This window comes from Danio rerio, chromosome 10 (assembly GCF_052040795.2).
Source record: "Danio rerio strain M-AB ecotype USA chromosome 10, GRCz13ab, whole genome shotgun sequence".
Taxonomy (NCBI): Eukaryota; Metazoa; Chordata; class Actinopteri; order Cypriniformes; family Danionidae; genus Danio; species Danio rerio.
Genome location: NC_141030.1, coordinates 38790660 through 38806353, shown reverse-complemented (window position 1 = coordinate 38806353; position 15694 = coordinate 38790660). Strand labels below are relative to the sequence as shown.

The following is a 15694-nucleotide window of genomic DNA, read 5'->3' as shown; positions in this document are numbered from 1 at the left end:
AAATAAAGGGACTAAGCCTAAGTAAAATGAATGAATGAATGAATAATAGTTTTAAATGCAAACAGTAACATTAAGGCAAGACACAGCAGTCAGAAACCTGTGGTCTTTTTTGGCTTTCCATAAAGGTTAATATTTAGATTCTGTTAGGAAATATTTAAAATACAGTTTTAAGTTTTTCTTTTGTCGCATTTGATCATTTTAAGTCTGTAGACTTCATTATTTACGTATATTTACAGAAGAACATGTTCATTCATTTTATATATACATTTTATTCTCCACAAAATTGTGATAAATTTTGTTTTTATTTAGTATTTTTCCGAATTATAGAGTGTTAAAATAGATTGTCCAAATCCTCTCTGTAAAAAAATTATTATACAACCTGAATCTGACTTCATCCGGTGTTCAGATGTTTGTGCTAGAAATGTTTGCAAATGTGTGCTTATTTAATCTAATAATGCATCATTTAATCAACATTTTTGAAGACTTTTACTAACAAAAATATCAGCCATTCTTAATGACTGTTTTTTTCTCTCTGTTTAATTTGAGTGAGTGATTTGCAAAGCTTAATGGGATTGTTTGTTCACAGTTCACTCCAACAGATGTTTCTAGTCCAAAATATTGTCTTGTTATCAGAAAAATGCCAAAATGAAGTGATTTTGTTTCTTAAAACAAGCAAAATAATCTGACAATAAACAAAATAATCTTGTTTTTCCTTTTTGACATAAGATTATTTAGCTTTTATTTAGGAAAAGCTCACTTAATTTCCACATAGTATTTCTTAAAACAACACAATGTATTTTGCTTGTCATAAAAATGCTTCTTGATTTAAGACTTTTTAGATATTTAGATAACTAGGAAAAAAAAAAACAATATCGATGTAAGAAACGCTTTTTTTTGCAGTGTTTTGTTCTTTTTTTGTCCGATTTTATCTTTATTTTTTGTGTCAAATCAAAGTTTGTAATGTTGTGATACTCCTCCTAGGTTATTATTTTGTTTTTAGATTATAATTGTTGTGTGTTTTTGGTTTCAGATTTCTGACTTTGGTCTTGCACGGTGGAACGGTTTTGCCCGGGATGATGATATCAGTCGAGACGGGTTTTGTGGCACCATCGCCTACCTTCCTCCAGAGAGAATCATAGAAAAAGATCGAATCTCTGACACCAAACACGACGTGTACAGGTTAGTCGATGTGTAAACTGTAACTCAAATCAACCATCTTTCAATTCAATATTGTCTAACACCACATATGTTCTTTCACAGTTTCTCCATTGTTATCTGGGGAATTCTCACACAGAAGAAGCCATATCAAGGTAAGAGGAGAAATAAAAGTGAAAAGATTAAAAGTGAAAGTATGTGTAGAGTGTCTGGAATAGCTGAAGTTTGTTATATGCATCAGATGATCCCGTAAACATGGATTTTTAGCATTCACTTCGATCCTGCTGGCACTTGGTGAGGGAGTGTCTGTGTGTTTATCTGGTTGTGATTTCCAGCTAAATCTGAAGGGAAGAAGATGCATTTTTTTAGAAACTTGCAGTCACGAGAATAAGTTGTGAGAGAATGAAATGTAACAACAACAACAAAAAATGTTGTGTTTGGCACTGGTTAATGGAATCAGTTGCTGCCAAACAGCCTAAGGATACTGTAAAATATTCTATCTACAGTAAAATGTAGGTGTTGGTTTTTTTAGAGGTGGTTACTTTTTCTAAATTTATTTTTTTTATTCATTTCTCAATTTCATATTTATTTTTGACAAATAAATGATATGAATAAAAAAAAGTGTATTTCGAAAATAAGATTATTCTTTTGAATTTTTTTTATCAATGTTCATTAATATATTGCATAATAGTAATAATAGTAATCAGGGCTTGACATTAACACATGCCAGCCCTCCAAATGCGGGTGGATTTCAGCTGTGGTGGCTTAGACAGCCGCTCCCACTAGACACTTTGGCTGGTTAAAAATCATTTTTAAATTGTAGTTCATCGAGAAGCAGCACGACTGACAAAATAACTGTTCGCGCGAGCAAATGAAAGCAAGTGAATACCAAATGAGAGGATGATCATGCGCACTGTGAGACGCAGGCTTTTTTGAGGTTTTCTCATTGACGAGGGCTTTAGTATCGCGCGCACAGCTTATGTGATGCGCATGAGAGTTTATAAAGCATGTGCTATCATTTCTTTTACGTGAAGCAAAAGTGTCTGCAAACAGTACTTGTGCAAAGCTGGAAAAAGCACGTGCACACACAGTCCTGCTGCTTTTAAGAGCTACAGATACTTTTTAAAAAATGTGTTTCTATAAGCAGCAGCAGTTGCCGCTTTTGCTTTTTACCATTAATGAATAACGATCAATGTGTGCACGTGATCATCCTTTCTTTATCGCACATGGTATGTTTTCTTTTGCTTAGTCATTTTTTTTTATTTATGGTTTAATTATCATCCTTTACAATAACATTGTTTTAATTGCTTTAACTTCCTATTTATGTATAGTGAACTGGTGGTCTGGGACCTTTAGCCAGGACAGATGACTGTGCATACTTGTAGATGCATGACAATAATTATTTTCAAAATGTAATAATAAAAGAAAAGTTTTGCTTGAATAAAAAGCGCACATATACAGCTATTTTTAGCTTGTTTTTATCAGTTTAATTAGTTAAAATTTATTTCATTCATTCATTTTCTTGTCGGCTTAGTCTAAAATACAGTTTTCAAGATGAAGAAATTCAGGGGTCATCAACAGGGATGAGTAGACTGTAGATGATCACCGAAAAGTCAAACTAATCACAGAGCTTGCTGGCATTTGTTTGGCTCAGGAGGAGACCATTTGTCTGCAAAATGACTATCGGGGGTCAGCTATTTTCAGTAGTGTGTGTAATAAACACATGCTTCAGTGAACCAAATTCATATATTTAATTCAATTACCTCTCATTGGTTAATCAAACTTAAGCTTTCAGTGTTTTGAGGGATAAAAAGCTGATTCTGTACTGTTACTTTATCTTTTTAGTTCAGAAATTTTAATTCTAAACTTTTTAATAGCATATAATAATCAGTTTTATTCACTTATAATAGTCAATAATTCAAATGAACACAATTTAAATTCAGATTGTTTTGGCATACTATTAGCTTCATACGTATTTAGGAGACATTCACCCAGAATGCATCTTTGCACCTGAAACGCCAAAACAAGGACTGTAAAAAAAAAATAGCAGTGCTCATGAAATAACATGAACGACTCATGAAGGTTTGGTACTACACCCAAACAAAATCTGACTGTAATCTCATTTCTTGAGATATCAACTTTAGGTAGAAAGAGACCAAACTTAAAAACATACTTGCTCCAATGACTGAACTTTTTTTTTAATTCATTTTTAAAATCACTTTTGGGTGAACTATCCCAATAAATCTATGCTCTAAAGAATCCAACAATTTAAGTTAAAATGTCAAATTGTGTTTTTTTTTAATTGGACATTGGATTTAAATGTGAAAAGTACATACAACATATATAAATGTAATTATCCATGATTTTAGGTGCTGGAAAAGCATAAAAATGCATCTTGAAAGTGCTTGAAAAGTTCTGCAATTTGAAGTTGGAAAAGGTGTAAGAACCCTGATTGTAGGTTTAGCGCAATGTGGTGGAATTTATTATATTCATTCCTGATAATTTTATTCTATTTCTTTTAAAATATTGTGTGTCAGCTTCACTAACGTCACTTATTTCTCTGTCTGCCTCACAGGAGAAAACAACATCCTGCACATCATGGTGAAGGTGGTGAAAGGCGTCCGTCCAGACCTCAGCCTTATTCCCCGCAGTCGACCGCAGGCCTGCTCTGGCTTTCTGTCCCTCATGCAGAAGTGCTGGGCTCAGTCTCCACAAGCCAGACCAAGTTTTGAAGGTGAGCACATTAGTAATGAGTCACAGGAGCCAGAGCTGCACGGTGACCATGATATGACAGAATGTAGCAGACTTATGAATGATCTTTACACAATGTGTCATTCCTGTTCTGCTGTACAGACTGTTCATAAACCACACTCGCGTTTCGTCATTTCAGGAAGTGTTTCTATAAAGGGACTTTCAGAAATATGCTCTGCTCATTTAATTGTTGTGTTTTGGTTTGGTTTTTATGTTAAAGCAACATAAATGGTACTGTATAAGAGTATTTTAGCAAACAAGTAGAAAGCACACCAACATTGTAGTGTTTGTTTAGCTTTTTTAATGCTAAAGAAACATGAATGGTATACTATGACAGCATGTTAAGGTGTTAAAGAGCATCACAAAAAACCCCCAGAAAATAACAAACAAGAGGAAACCATACATACACAAAGTAAAATAAACAATGAATTATTAACTAAAAGAAGTTGGTAATAAACAAAAAATATTACAAGCAAACTAAATATTCTTAGTGAACAAAACAAACTAAACATTATGAATAAATTATTTTTTTCAAACACAACATTTAAAGAACCTGTCTATATTTATACTTATATTTCAAAGTATATTTAATGTATATTTATTTACTTGATTAGAAAACATATTTGAGAAGTTTTTCCATCATGTCACTGGAAGTTAATTTAACATCATCAAGTTCTGATGCGTTTTTAATAATTGTTTGAATTTAGTTTTCATTTTTATCTGTTTCCATTTTAATTGTTTAATTTTGTGTATATTTATTTATTAATTAAAAATATTTATTTATGATTTAAGTTTTATTTTTTATTAAATATTATTATTATTTTTCTTTTATTTTAGATTTGAGTAAAACTGTCAGAAAATATGGCATCTAGATGTTAGAATATGAGAATATACGTTTTTATTTAACATCATGATGTTAAATAACTCTGTGACATGATGGAAAAAAAGTATATTATTGTTATTATATACTGTTATATACTGTTTTTAATTGCTTAAATTAGTTTAAATTGTATTCGTTGATTTTATTTAATTTGAGTCTTTGGCAAGTTTTTGTCTTTTTTTTTCATTTAAATTTTTTTACTTTTTTTGTTTATTTTGTTTTTATTTTTTCCATAATCTACAGAACAAACTATGGTTAAACAATAACCTGCCTAATTACCCTAACCTGCCTAGTTAACCTAATTAACCTACTTAAGACTTTAAATGTCACTTTAAGCTGTATAGAAGTGTCTTGAAAAATATCTAGTAAAATATTATTTACTGTCATCATGACAAAGATAAAATAAATCAGTTACTAGAAATGAGTTTTTAAAACTATTATGTTTAGAAATGTGTTGAAAAAAATCTGCTCTCTGTTAAACAAATTGGGGAAAAAATAAACAGGGGGGCTGATAATTCAATTGCAACTGTATCTGTTTCCATATTAACTTTAAGTTTTTGTCAATTTTATTTTTCCTTTGAATACATGTTTTTTTCAGTGTGTTTTGTTTTTTATTAAGTAAAACTGAAAGTATAAATAGTTTTCTATGCAACTAGATGTAAGAATATAAGTGTTTTCCATCATGTCAATAAGTTATTTTAGCATCATCAAGTACTAATGCATTTTTATTACATTTATTTCATTTTTATGTGTTGTTTAAGTGTTAAATTTAGTTTTTGTCGTTTTTTTATTTTTATTTTTTAATTTATATTTTTTTAAATTATTTTGTTTTTTTAATAATTGTTTTCATTTTTATGTTTTATTTACTTATTAATTTTAGTTTTTCTCAAGTATTTTAAATTTTTGTTTTCATCTAAAATTTTATTTACTTTAGTTTTAAGTATTAATGAGTTTTTGTATTATTATTTTTTATGTGTTGTTTCCGTGTTAATTTTAGTTTTGTCATTTTTATTATTTTATTTTCATTAAAAAAATTTATTTCGTTTTTAGAATTAAGTTAAACTGAAAGTAAATATTAATTGTTTTGTTTTCTTGGCGACTAGATATAAGAATTGAAGTCTTTATACATAAAATGTATCAGATAATGTTAATACAGTTACACCATTCAGCTTAACCAACATATTTCAGACCTGTACTTATTAAAATATATAAAAGAACAAATGACTGTACCCAGTTTTATTCATTTTAAAAATAATTCAAAAGATAAAGATATGAAAGACTTTGATTTTGTCAGTCAATTAAATCTTGTTCTAAATGTGCTTGATAAGAAGTATTCCTATATAAGCTATTGTTACAGTGAATGACATTTCAGTGGCTGTTTTCCGTAAATCAAGAAAGAAAAGCATGACAGTCGTAACTTTTTGCTCTGAACACAATATTATTATCATTAACCCATACTAATGGATAAGTGTGTAATATTGTTCACCTTGTCCTCCAGAAATCACATCAGAAGCTGAAGAACTGTGCACCAAACCCCATGAAGAGTCTAGAGCTTCTGTTTCTTCAGAGCCTGAATGTTCGCCCTGTCCTGCTCCTGCCTCCTCTGAACAGGTAACATCTAGATCATTTCTAAAACTGCCTTTTAATATTGATAAAACAATGTTGAATAATAACACCAATTATATCAAGTTATCTCTACAATAATGTTTGTTTGTGTATTCAGGGTCATTTTGTTTTGTAAATGTTAGCTTGAACACTCTCACTATAACTATTTTAATACATTCAGCGCAAGTTATAATGAAATAATTAAAGCTAATTTTCAACTTTTTGTGTGTTGTTGACATTATTAAGTTAAATAAATATTAGCTTGAAACATTTATTTCATGTATTATTTGTCATTTTAGTTATAAAAGTTGCATTTTTTGTCAATCCCTCGTTTCGGGTCAACTCAGTTACATTGAAATACTGTATACCCATCACTGGCCACTTTATTAGGTACACCTCATGTCTACATGCCTAAATGTATTGAGTTGCTGCCATGTGATTGGCTGATTAGAAATTTTCATTAATGTAGTTGGACAGGTGTACCTAATAAAATGGCCAGTAAGTGTATATACAGATGCAAGAATACAAGATTATATAAATAAAGTGTTAAAATAGATTTATCATTCATCTACCTCTATGTTCGGGTCAACTTTCATTGGTTATAAAAGGTTGAAGTATAAAGGTATAAAGTTTGCCCATCACATTTAAATCTGTATTTAAGTCTTGTATCGTTTTACATTAATGATGGAATAAGTTGACTGTAAATGAATGTAAAATACCTGAAATGGGCCTGAAATGAGTCATCTTGCAAACGTAAAGCAGCGTTTCCATTTAGATGTGTTTAAATAAGTCATTAAGATTGACCTTGCGATGTCATTTAGACTTCCTGACCCTGTTATTAGGCAACTCTTTGGTATTTGTTGGTTTTAGTGGAAGTACATAGTGTAAATGTTTTACCCTGATGACGGTCCTTCAGCTGTGGCAGAGAATGCCACCAAACTGCATTGCTTTAAACAGAGCCCTTTTGTCCTTTAGAGAATGAGCGTATAAAACTGTTTAGTTTAAGACGACAATTTGTCTAAATAACATATATTCGATTGAGCTGTTTACATGTACAGTCTGTGGTTTATTTGCATTGTGTATTTGCCAATGGACACCTTCTGTTGCTTTAAGACTGGACAAGGTGAAAAGGAAAGTAGTTTTCAGCATATATATTTTCTTCAGGTGATTTATTACACTGCAAACAGGTTTTTAAAAATGTCATGCAAATGAGGCATTGTTTCATTAAATATGCAGTAATTTGCATCCATTTCCAGCACAAAAATCTAGATAAGGTCTTGCTTGCTTTTTTTTTTTTTTACATATTAGATTTGGTTAGAACAGACATTGAAAAAAATGGTAGAATATGTGTATTCGTATGAACATACTCTTGGTAAAAACCTGCAAAATATAGATATGAATAAAGCTATGAAGTGTGGTGTATGTAAAAGTGGAGTTTAAATTTTTGTTATTTTAATTCAAATCTACAGACACAAATTGATAAAGTGCAGCAGAGGGAATTGTAGTATATTTGCTGAATATTAGACTGAAAACATTTGATGAAAAGCCAAAAATGGCCAAGTTAAATCTCAGAATTTACCATTTTTTAGCCTGCACTGTCGCTTTAAAAGTCTCATGAAGTGCTTTTAAATTCAATCATTCATTCTCTTTTCGGCTTAGTCCCTCACTTAATCAGGGGTCACCACAGTGGAATGAACCGCCAACTTATCCAGCATATGTTTAACACAGCAGATGCCCTTCTAGCTGCAACCCATCACTAGGAAACATTCAAACAGACTCATTCACACACATACATTACAGACATTTTTAGTTTACCCAATTCACCTATCCGCTTGTTAAGTGGTGACGTGTTTGTGACGTATGTAATACTATTTCCGGGTCCAAGTTTCCATTCATTTGAGTGGAGAAATCATTCGTTTATGATCACTTTTTATTCATATCACGCATTAAAGTTAATTTTACATAAAGTCATAGTGTACACAACAATCTCTGGGCTTGCTGCATAACAAATACCAACATTTTTACAATTTATAAAAAAAATGAATCACTTTCTGGCCATCGGATATTAGGCATGGACATATATATTGCGATCGTGATTTTCGAAAGCATTAAATCGCTTTGTAAACGTTTATTATTACCATTTCATGGGTCTCCCCATTCAGTTGAATAGAGCGATTGGACCCGGAAGCTATTTCGCATGACGTCACACTTAACAAGCAGACAACACATGTCTTTGGAAAACCGGAGCACCAGGAGGAAATCCACACGAACACGGGGAGAACATGTAAACTCCACAGAGCAACACCTACTAACCAGCGACCTTCATGCTGAGGATATTTTGCTACCTATGGTGCCACCGTGCAGCCTGTGCTTTGAAATGTACATTCATATTCAATTTTTGACGTAATCTCAACTTAAAAATGAAGAGGGCGGGACATAGGGTAGCTCCTCCCCTTATAAAAAACAGCCAATAGTGTTTTGTTTTATCACCGCTCTGCCAGTGAGAGCAGTTGAGCTCAATTGCATCAAATGAAAAGGAAATTGCTGCATCCCAATTCGCATACTTATACTAGGCCCTAAAGGTATGTTCTTTCTTGTGTAAAGTAAAAATATATACTTTTGAGTGTGTAGTAGTAGAGTAAGCAAGCTTTGGGGCATACTACTTCCTCATTTACAGATCGTTAAGCTATGAGCCAGGTCAATCATCTCAACACGTCATCCACATTTCTGGCATATCTAATTTCCTACCTTATTGGAGAAGCAGCAGCATGTTCCCATTTATGAGTCTTTCATGCAGAGAAATCTCTTTAGGTCTTTGTGTAATTATGCATTCAGATGTTAATGCCCAAACATCTTTACATAAGGTCAGTATTGTTGTTGCAGGTGAATATAACACCGAAAATGTGATTTAAATATATTCCCTTGGGCTAGATATTAAGTAACCGTCATACAAACATCTTTACCAAGGCCTATCTCTTTGGCGGTTGGTCTCACGCGTCCATCATGTTTGTAGTTTATTTACACTTTTCACCCACGTTTGTAGTTCTAATTGAATTCACGGATAACACGCAATGTATTGTGGGCAATATCTGCAGTTAGAGAATAGACGCTTCTGCACTTAAAATTTTTACCGGAAATATTAAACCATCCAGGAATCTTTGGCATACTCTTTTTAACATACTACGATTTGGGACATGCTAATTCAATGTTCAAATACTATTTAGGATAGAAAATATGCAAATTGGGTCGCAGCAAATGAGTCTTGAAGGAGGTGGGACATGTCAGATACTAGAGAGCATTTGATTGGTCAAAATTTGATGAGAAGCTAAAGTATGAGGTGACATGAAATAAATCGTTAATCCATTTAGTCAGTAGTGACAAACTAAGCTTTACATGTTCATACCGGTTTTATATTCTCTAAACGGCAAATTTTTAGCACAATTATTGCTTATAGATATACTTAAAACAAGCTGAAACTATGATCTAAAAATGTTTATTTTAATTTCACAAGATCTTAAAAGGTGTTAACATTTTGTGTTAATATTTCTGTTATTTTTCTCTACTTGCAGACGAACGACCAGAAGCCGGTGAGGCCGAAGTCCGCCATGTTACCTGAGAAAGACTACAGCCTGTCAGAGCTGCTGACTCAGATTGACTCGGGCTTCTCCCGCAGCTTAAGTAACGTCCAAGAAGAGTCCCTGGAGAGCAAAGACAACACCAGCAAGAGACTGTCAGGCATCTCCTCTGTGGACTCGGCTTTCTCATCACAAGGCTCCATTACGCTGTCTTTTGATAAGGAAAACGCTGTAAACGGTAAGATATTGAACGGAAAAAAAACAGAAAGCCACGGTTGTATATTACCGATCATTAATTTAATTTCCTCATTTAACATTTTGTTTTTGTTTACTGTACTACTTTAGACTCCAGTGAGCTGCAGAAGAAGAAGCTCTGTGACGCGATCCGCACCGAGGACATCGCCAAGCTCATGAAGATCCTCCAGCCTCAAGACGTGGACCTGCTCCTGGATGGCGGCAGCAACTTGCTTCACTACGCTGTCAGTCTGGCCAACGAGGAGGCGGTCAAGTTCCTGCTGCTTAGCAACTGCAACCCCAACCTGGCCAATGCTCAGGGAGCCACGCCCCTTCACCAGGCTGCCGAAAAGCGTCTGAAGGGAGTGTCCGAGATCCTCCTGAGCCGCAAAACCACTAACGTTAACGCCAAAGACGAGGACCAGTACACACCTCTGCACTTCGCAGCACAAAACGGCGACGAAGCTCTAACCCGTTTACTCCTAGACCGCAGCGCTTCCATCAACGAAACAGACGCTCAGGGCCGAACGCCAACACACATCGCCTGCCATCACGGACAGGAGAACGTGGTGAGGGTCCTGCTGAGTCGAGGAGCAGATGTCCACGTGAAGGGGAAAGACGACTGGACGGCGCTGCATCTAGCCGCATGGAAGGGTCATCTGGGCATCGTCAAGCTCCTGGTGAAGCAGGCTGGTGCTGATGTTGATGGTCAGACATCAGACGGACGCTCTCCGCTTCATCTAGCATCCCAGAGAGGTCAGTATCGGGTCGCACGAATCCTAGTGGAGCTGGGTGCTAACGTACATCTTACCTCCGACGACCTCTACGCTCCACTTCATGTGGCTGCGGAAACCGGGCACACCAGCACTTCAAGGCTGCTTGTGAAGCATGATGCAGATATTAACAGCCGAACGGCTAACGGCTGCACCGCCTTACACCTAGCCTCCCAGAAAGGCCATCTACCAACAGTTAAAATGCTTCTAGCGGAGGGTGCAGACCCTGAGAGCGTCAACCATGACCTTCGCACGCCGTGCCACCTGGCTGCCCAAAATGGCCACTGCGAAGTGCTCAAAGAGCTTCTGAGAAGCTGCTCGGACGTCGCTAATGCTCAGGATAGAAATGGACTGACTGCACTTCACCTGGCTGTAAGCGGAGGCCACAAAGATGCTATTTGCGTCTTGCTGGAAGGTGGCGCTGACGCGGCACCACTCACTCCACAGCCCGTCGGGGATCGTTCCTTCGACTACACGTCTGAATCTGAGCCGGAGAGTCCCAATCCTCTCACCCCAACCAGGAAAGTGGTGATACTGAAACTCACCAACCGCAAAAACTCTGAGCACACACTGATCCCTGTTGACGCTCGCTGCGAATCGGCACCTTGTTGAGGGTCCTACTGGGGCTTTGACTCCAGGAACTTTTGCTCAAGACACTTTCTGCCTCTTTTTTTGTCATTCACACAAGTGGTAAGACAGAGGCTCTCTCACTGAGATTTAATGTACATACTGTAATTACTCCCTTATCGGACTCTCAAGGGTTTGGGCTGTTGTTGGCTTTCCATCTTCACAATAGAAATATTTTGTAATTGGAAATGCATGTATGTATATGTAAATATATATGTATATTGGTGCTGTAGATAGAGCTTGGATATCATCATCCACTTCTTGCCATTTCCATCTTTTTATTATGTCTGTTCTTCTTTTTGTTGCCCGAGTACCAGAATCTTCGTTACCCTAAACCAGAGTTTTCTTGTAGCATGTTGGAATAAGCTTTCCGTATATCAGCTTAATGTTGCACTTCAAATCTTGGCTTTAATTTAAAGAGAAAGTCTGAGGTCAATTATGTAATTAAAGGTGTTCACGCAAATATAGAACCATTTGGCTCGTACCATGGGAATGTGGCCTCGGGGGGATCACAGGTGTGGGTAGACTGTATGGGGGGAGTACTGTATCCATGTACCCTCATGTTCAGGCCATTGGCTCATTCCTGAGACCACTTTATCTTTTCATCACTCTGTAAAAGCAAAGCGCCGAGCCCTACTTTATGCCAAGGGGGGCGTAGCCGTCATTATCTTTCACTGTCTGGAACAGACAGCCTCTCAATTGCTAGGTCCTTAAACTCCTGTTGAACTCTGGCTCTTTAAGATGTGATTCTGTGTTGTTATTGTTAATAGAATCCCTGCATTTGTGGCTGTAGAAAGTAAATCTTACGTAGCAAACTACCCAGTAATCCAATGCCAACACCTTCTGCAATGTCCTCTGTTGATAAAGTTGCCTGTTTTTTCCCTTTTTGTATACAAAAATATGTTTGTCATGTATCCATAGTGTTTGCACACTTTTATATTTGATGGAAAATTAAAGTGCATCACGTGAATTGGAAGCATTTGTTGTCTGTTGTTGGATTTTGGATATTGTTATGTTGAAAGTGAAGAACAACTATGGTTAAGGTTATAATGCCATAGCTACATTGGAAATCAAGAACGCTTTAGCAACAACATAGCTGGCAAAAATATAATACAGGGCCATGAAACCCCCCTGTTTCAGCAGTTTGGAAAAAGTCAGAAAAGTGGGTGTGTTTAGCTCTGTTTAGGTGGGAGTGTCGAGGGATGGAAAAGGAGAAGGTTTTGAATAAAAATGGGGGTTGCCATTTGGGCACGCGCTGATTTTCTCAGGGGAAAAACAAACACACACGCAGGGGATAAAGTGTGTTAAATGACGATGGAATGTTTGTTACCGCATGTCATATAAGAGAAAAAACCTCTGCATTTCTCTGTAACTCAGATGCACTCGGTAGGTCAAAAAGCTGTGTGTGTGTAGACTATCCAGTCACTAAATGCGGCGAAAATTAAACACGACGGTCTGCAATAGTTTGCTTGCAGTGTTCACGTTTATACTCGGAGAGCAGCATTTTCAGCAGATCTTTCCGTCCATAATTATGTAGTGATATTAACGTAAACTAAGTAACTTAGAAATCATTTTGATTAAGGTCTGTCTTTAAACACTGAAAAAGTACTGCTGACGATGCGAACTTTAACTTTGCCATCTAAATGAACAAAGAAAGGGTGCTGATCGCACACTTATCAAATCTGTAGAGACGGGACAATCACCACATACTGGAGCTGCGTCTTTTTTTAAAAGGAGACAAATCCGGATTTCACAATTTCCAGATGCGAAAAGCTCTCGAGTAAAAATAATGTTCCGTACAAACGTATTTCTGCCGCGTGCACTGATCCACACGTGAGTCCAGCTGCGCTCTCATAGCTGGAAAATGAAAACAAAACCTTCACTGCAGCAAATTATAAAAGTAACACTGACGACCTGTATCTCCAAACAATTCTTATTCTTTTCCCACTTCTTTTGGCAACACAACATGTTGTCTCTCTGCCGTCTGAACACTGTTTCAAGTACAGTCTTCAAAGCTAGCATGCACATTAGAGCGCGCTGATTGGTTTGAACCAAGTCTTACTCATGAATGAATGCAACACACTCAGAGACGTAATGCAGTAATTCCAGGTACAGACGTCCAGTCTACACGCTGGAATACACTCTAAGATTTCATGGCCGTGACGTGGTTTCAAAAATTTGTTTCAAACCGGAAGTACAAATTTGCTCGAAATAACGCAAAAACAACCAATTTTTACTTTTTTTGTGAAATATATGTGTCCTAATAGTGTTTTTAGCAGTGTGGGAGACATATACAACTGCCAGCAGCTCAAAAAATGTGTTTTGGTGTTTCATGACCCTTTAAGAATGCCAGTTTGCAATATCAAGCAGTATAAAGATCTGTCTTTACTGTCTCAAACATTACAATAATGGTTGTTAGCAGTAAGCTGCTGAGACTTTTAGTCCAGTATGTTGATGTACTTTCAACTGAAATGGAATATTGATTAGGGGGCGGGGCCTTCTTTTTACGCATTATAAAGAAGTTTTTTTTCCCTCTCCGCTGTCGCCACTGGCTCGCATGGTTCAGGATTAGTAGAGCTACGCATCGATGATGAATTTGCTCTTCAGTTTTTGGACTCTCAGTAATGATTAAATCACACTGAACTGAGCTAAACTGAACTGAACTGAACTTAAACACTAAAAAACTGAACTACACTGTTCCAGTTACTATGACCATGTGAAGCTATGTGAAGCTGCTTTGACACAATCTACATTGTAAAAGCGCTATACAAATAAAGCTGACTTGAATTGAATTATTCCCTCATTGCAAACTAACCATAAGGAGGGCGTGACTACTAATATTGTGGCTGAAGCATCAAACTGACGTCAGCAAAAGGATCGCTACTCTGAACACGGAAGCAAAGGGTCAGACTTACGTTGTAGTTTTGAATGGTGAAAAGTGTAGCGGTCAATATGGCGAATGGTGGTCAACAAACGCACTGGAATCTCATAGACATTAAAAATATATCCACATAAAGCTTGAAATCTGTACTTTTAAATGAACTAAGTGCACTTGATTACAAAAGTTTTTGGCTTTGTAATCTGCATGAAAGTTAACGCGAGGTACAGTTCATCCTGTTAAACGCACTACACGACAGCAACAACTCAAACGCTCACAAACATGTGAACAAAGAGTTGCTGTCATTTCTGAAGATTCGCCATCAAGACCAAGTTGTGAACTACTTCTGAAGAGCAGCGCAGTCTGACGATCATTATCCAGAGGTTGATAATGTGTAGAATGGCCCTAAATGAGGTTGGTGTCGTGATCTCGTTCATTTCGAGTGCACATGCACCCTGAAAAAATGTGGATTTTGTTCGATTTGAACGTTTAGAAACTAAAGAGACAGTTTTTTATGTAGTTATTTATTGGTGATTCCAAATATGTAATGTAATCGTAAGCTTGGCAAACCGTTTTGGAGAATTTGATATTTCCCCATTCAGACAGAATGCCCGAGCATACTGTAGCTACTGCCTGAGAGGCATTTTAAAGATGGCTGCCGAGTGAAATTACTTGCCTTGCTTTGATTGAAGATTACAAAAACTATTTTATTTTTTAGTGGATTAACTAATATGGATTATTTATTCACCTAAAGAATAACAATGTGCGCAAGCAAAATAAACGCTTTAAAAAAAATGTTAAAGACATTTTGAATTCACAGACTAAAAATAAGGTGCGCTGCTAAAAATATTGAGCTTTATTTGAACACAGATCCATGACGGATTTGTCTAGTTTCTAAAATTACATTCACTTTTTCCAAACACGTATAAATGGAAACACTTCCTGCATTTTAATTATGTACATACATGCGAAATAAGTCAACAAACGTCAAACAATGCCTTACTGTTAACACACACATACACACACAGCCTCATTATCTTAAAAAGACGTGATATGGAGGCTCTTCCACTTTTTTTCTTCAGGACTGGTTGGACTGGTCTGGCAGGTTTGTGGGATGATGATGGAGTTTTAAAGCAGGCTCAAACGTGCATGCGTTCGCACGTGGACGCGTCCAAACACCAGCCAGAGGACAGCAGATCAGATCCAGCGCTGTTGA

The 15694-nt window shown here is 36.1% G+C and overlaps 1 protein-coding gene across 4 annotated transcripts in view; it reads left to right on the top strand.

Moving 5' to 3' along the window:
* The window catches only part of ripk4 (receptor-interacting serine-threonine kinase 4), a 39406-nt gene extending 26830 nt beyond the window's left edge, over window positions 1-12576 (top strand). For all 4 annotated transcript variants that reach the window (XM_087269155.1, XM_087269154.2, XM_087269153.1 and 1 more), the window contains 6 exon segments: window positions 1031-1179; window positions 1261-1310; window positions 3731-3889; window positions 6285-6397; window positions 9961-10204; window positions 10312-12576. In XM_087269155.1, coding sequence (XP_087125281.1) covers window positions 1031-1179; window positions 1261-1310; window positions 3731-3889; window positions 6285-6397; window positions 9961-10204; window positions 10312-11585 — 1989 coding nt within the window. In that variant the 3' untranslated portion in view covers window positions 11586-12576.
* The last annotated feature ends 3118 nt before the right edge of the window (window positions 12577-15694 follow it).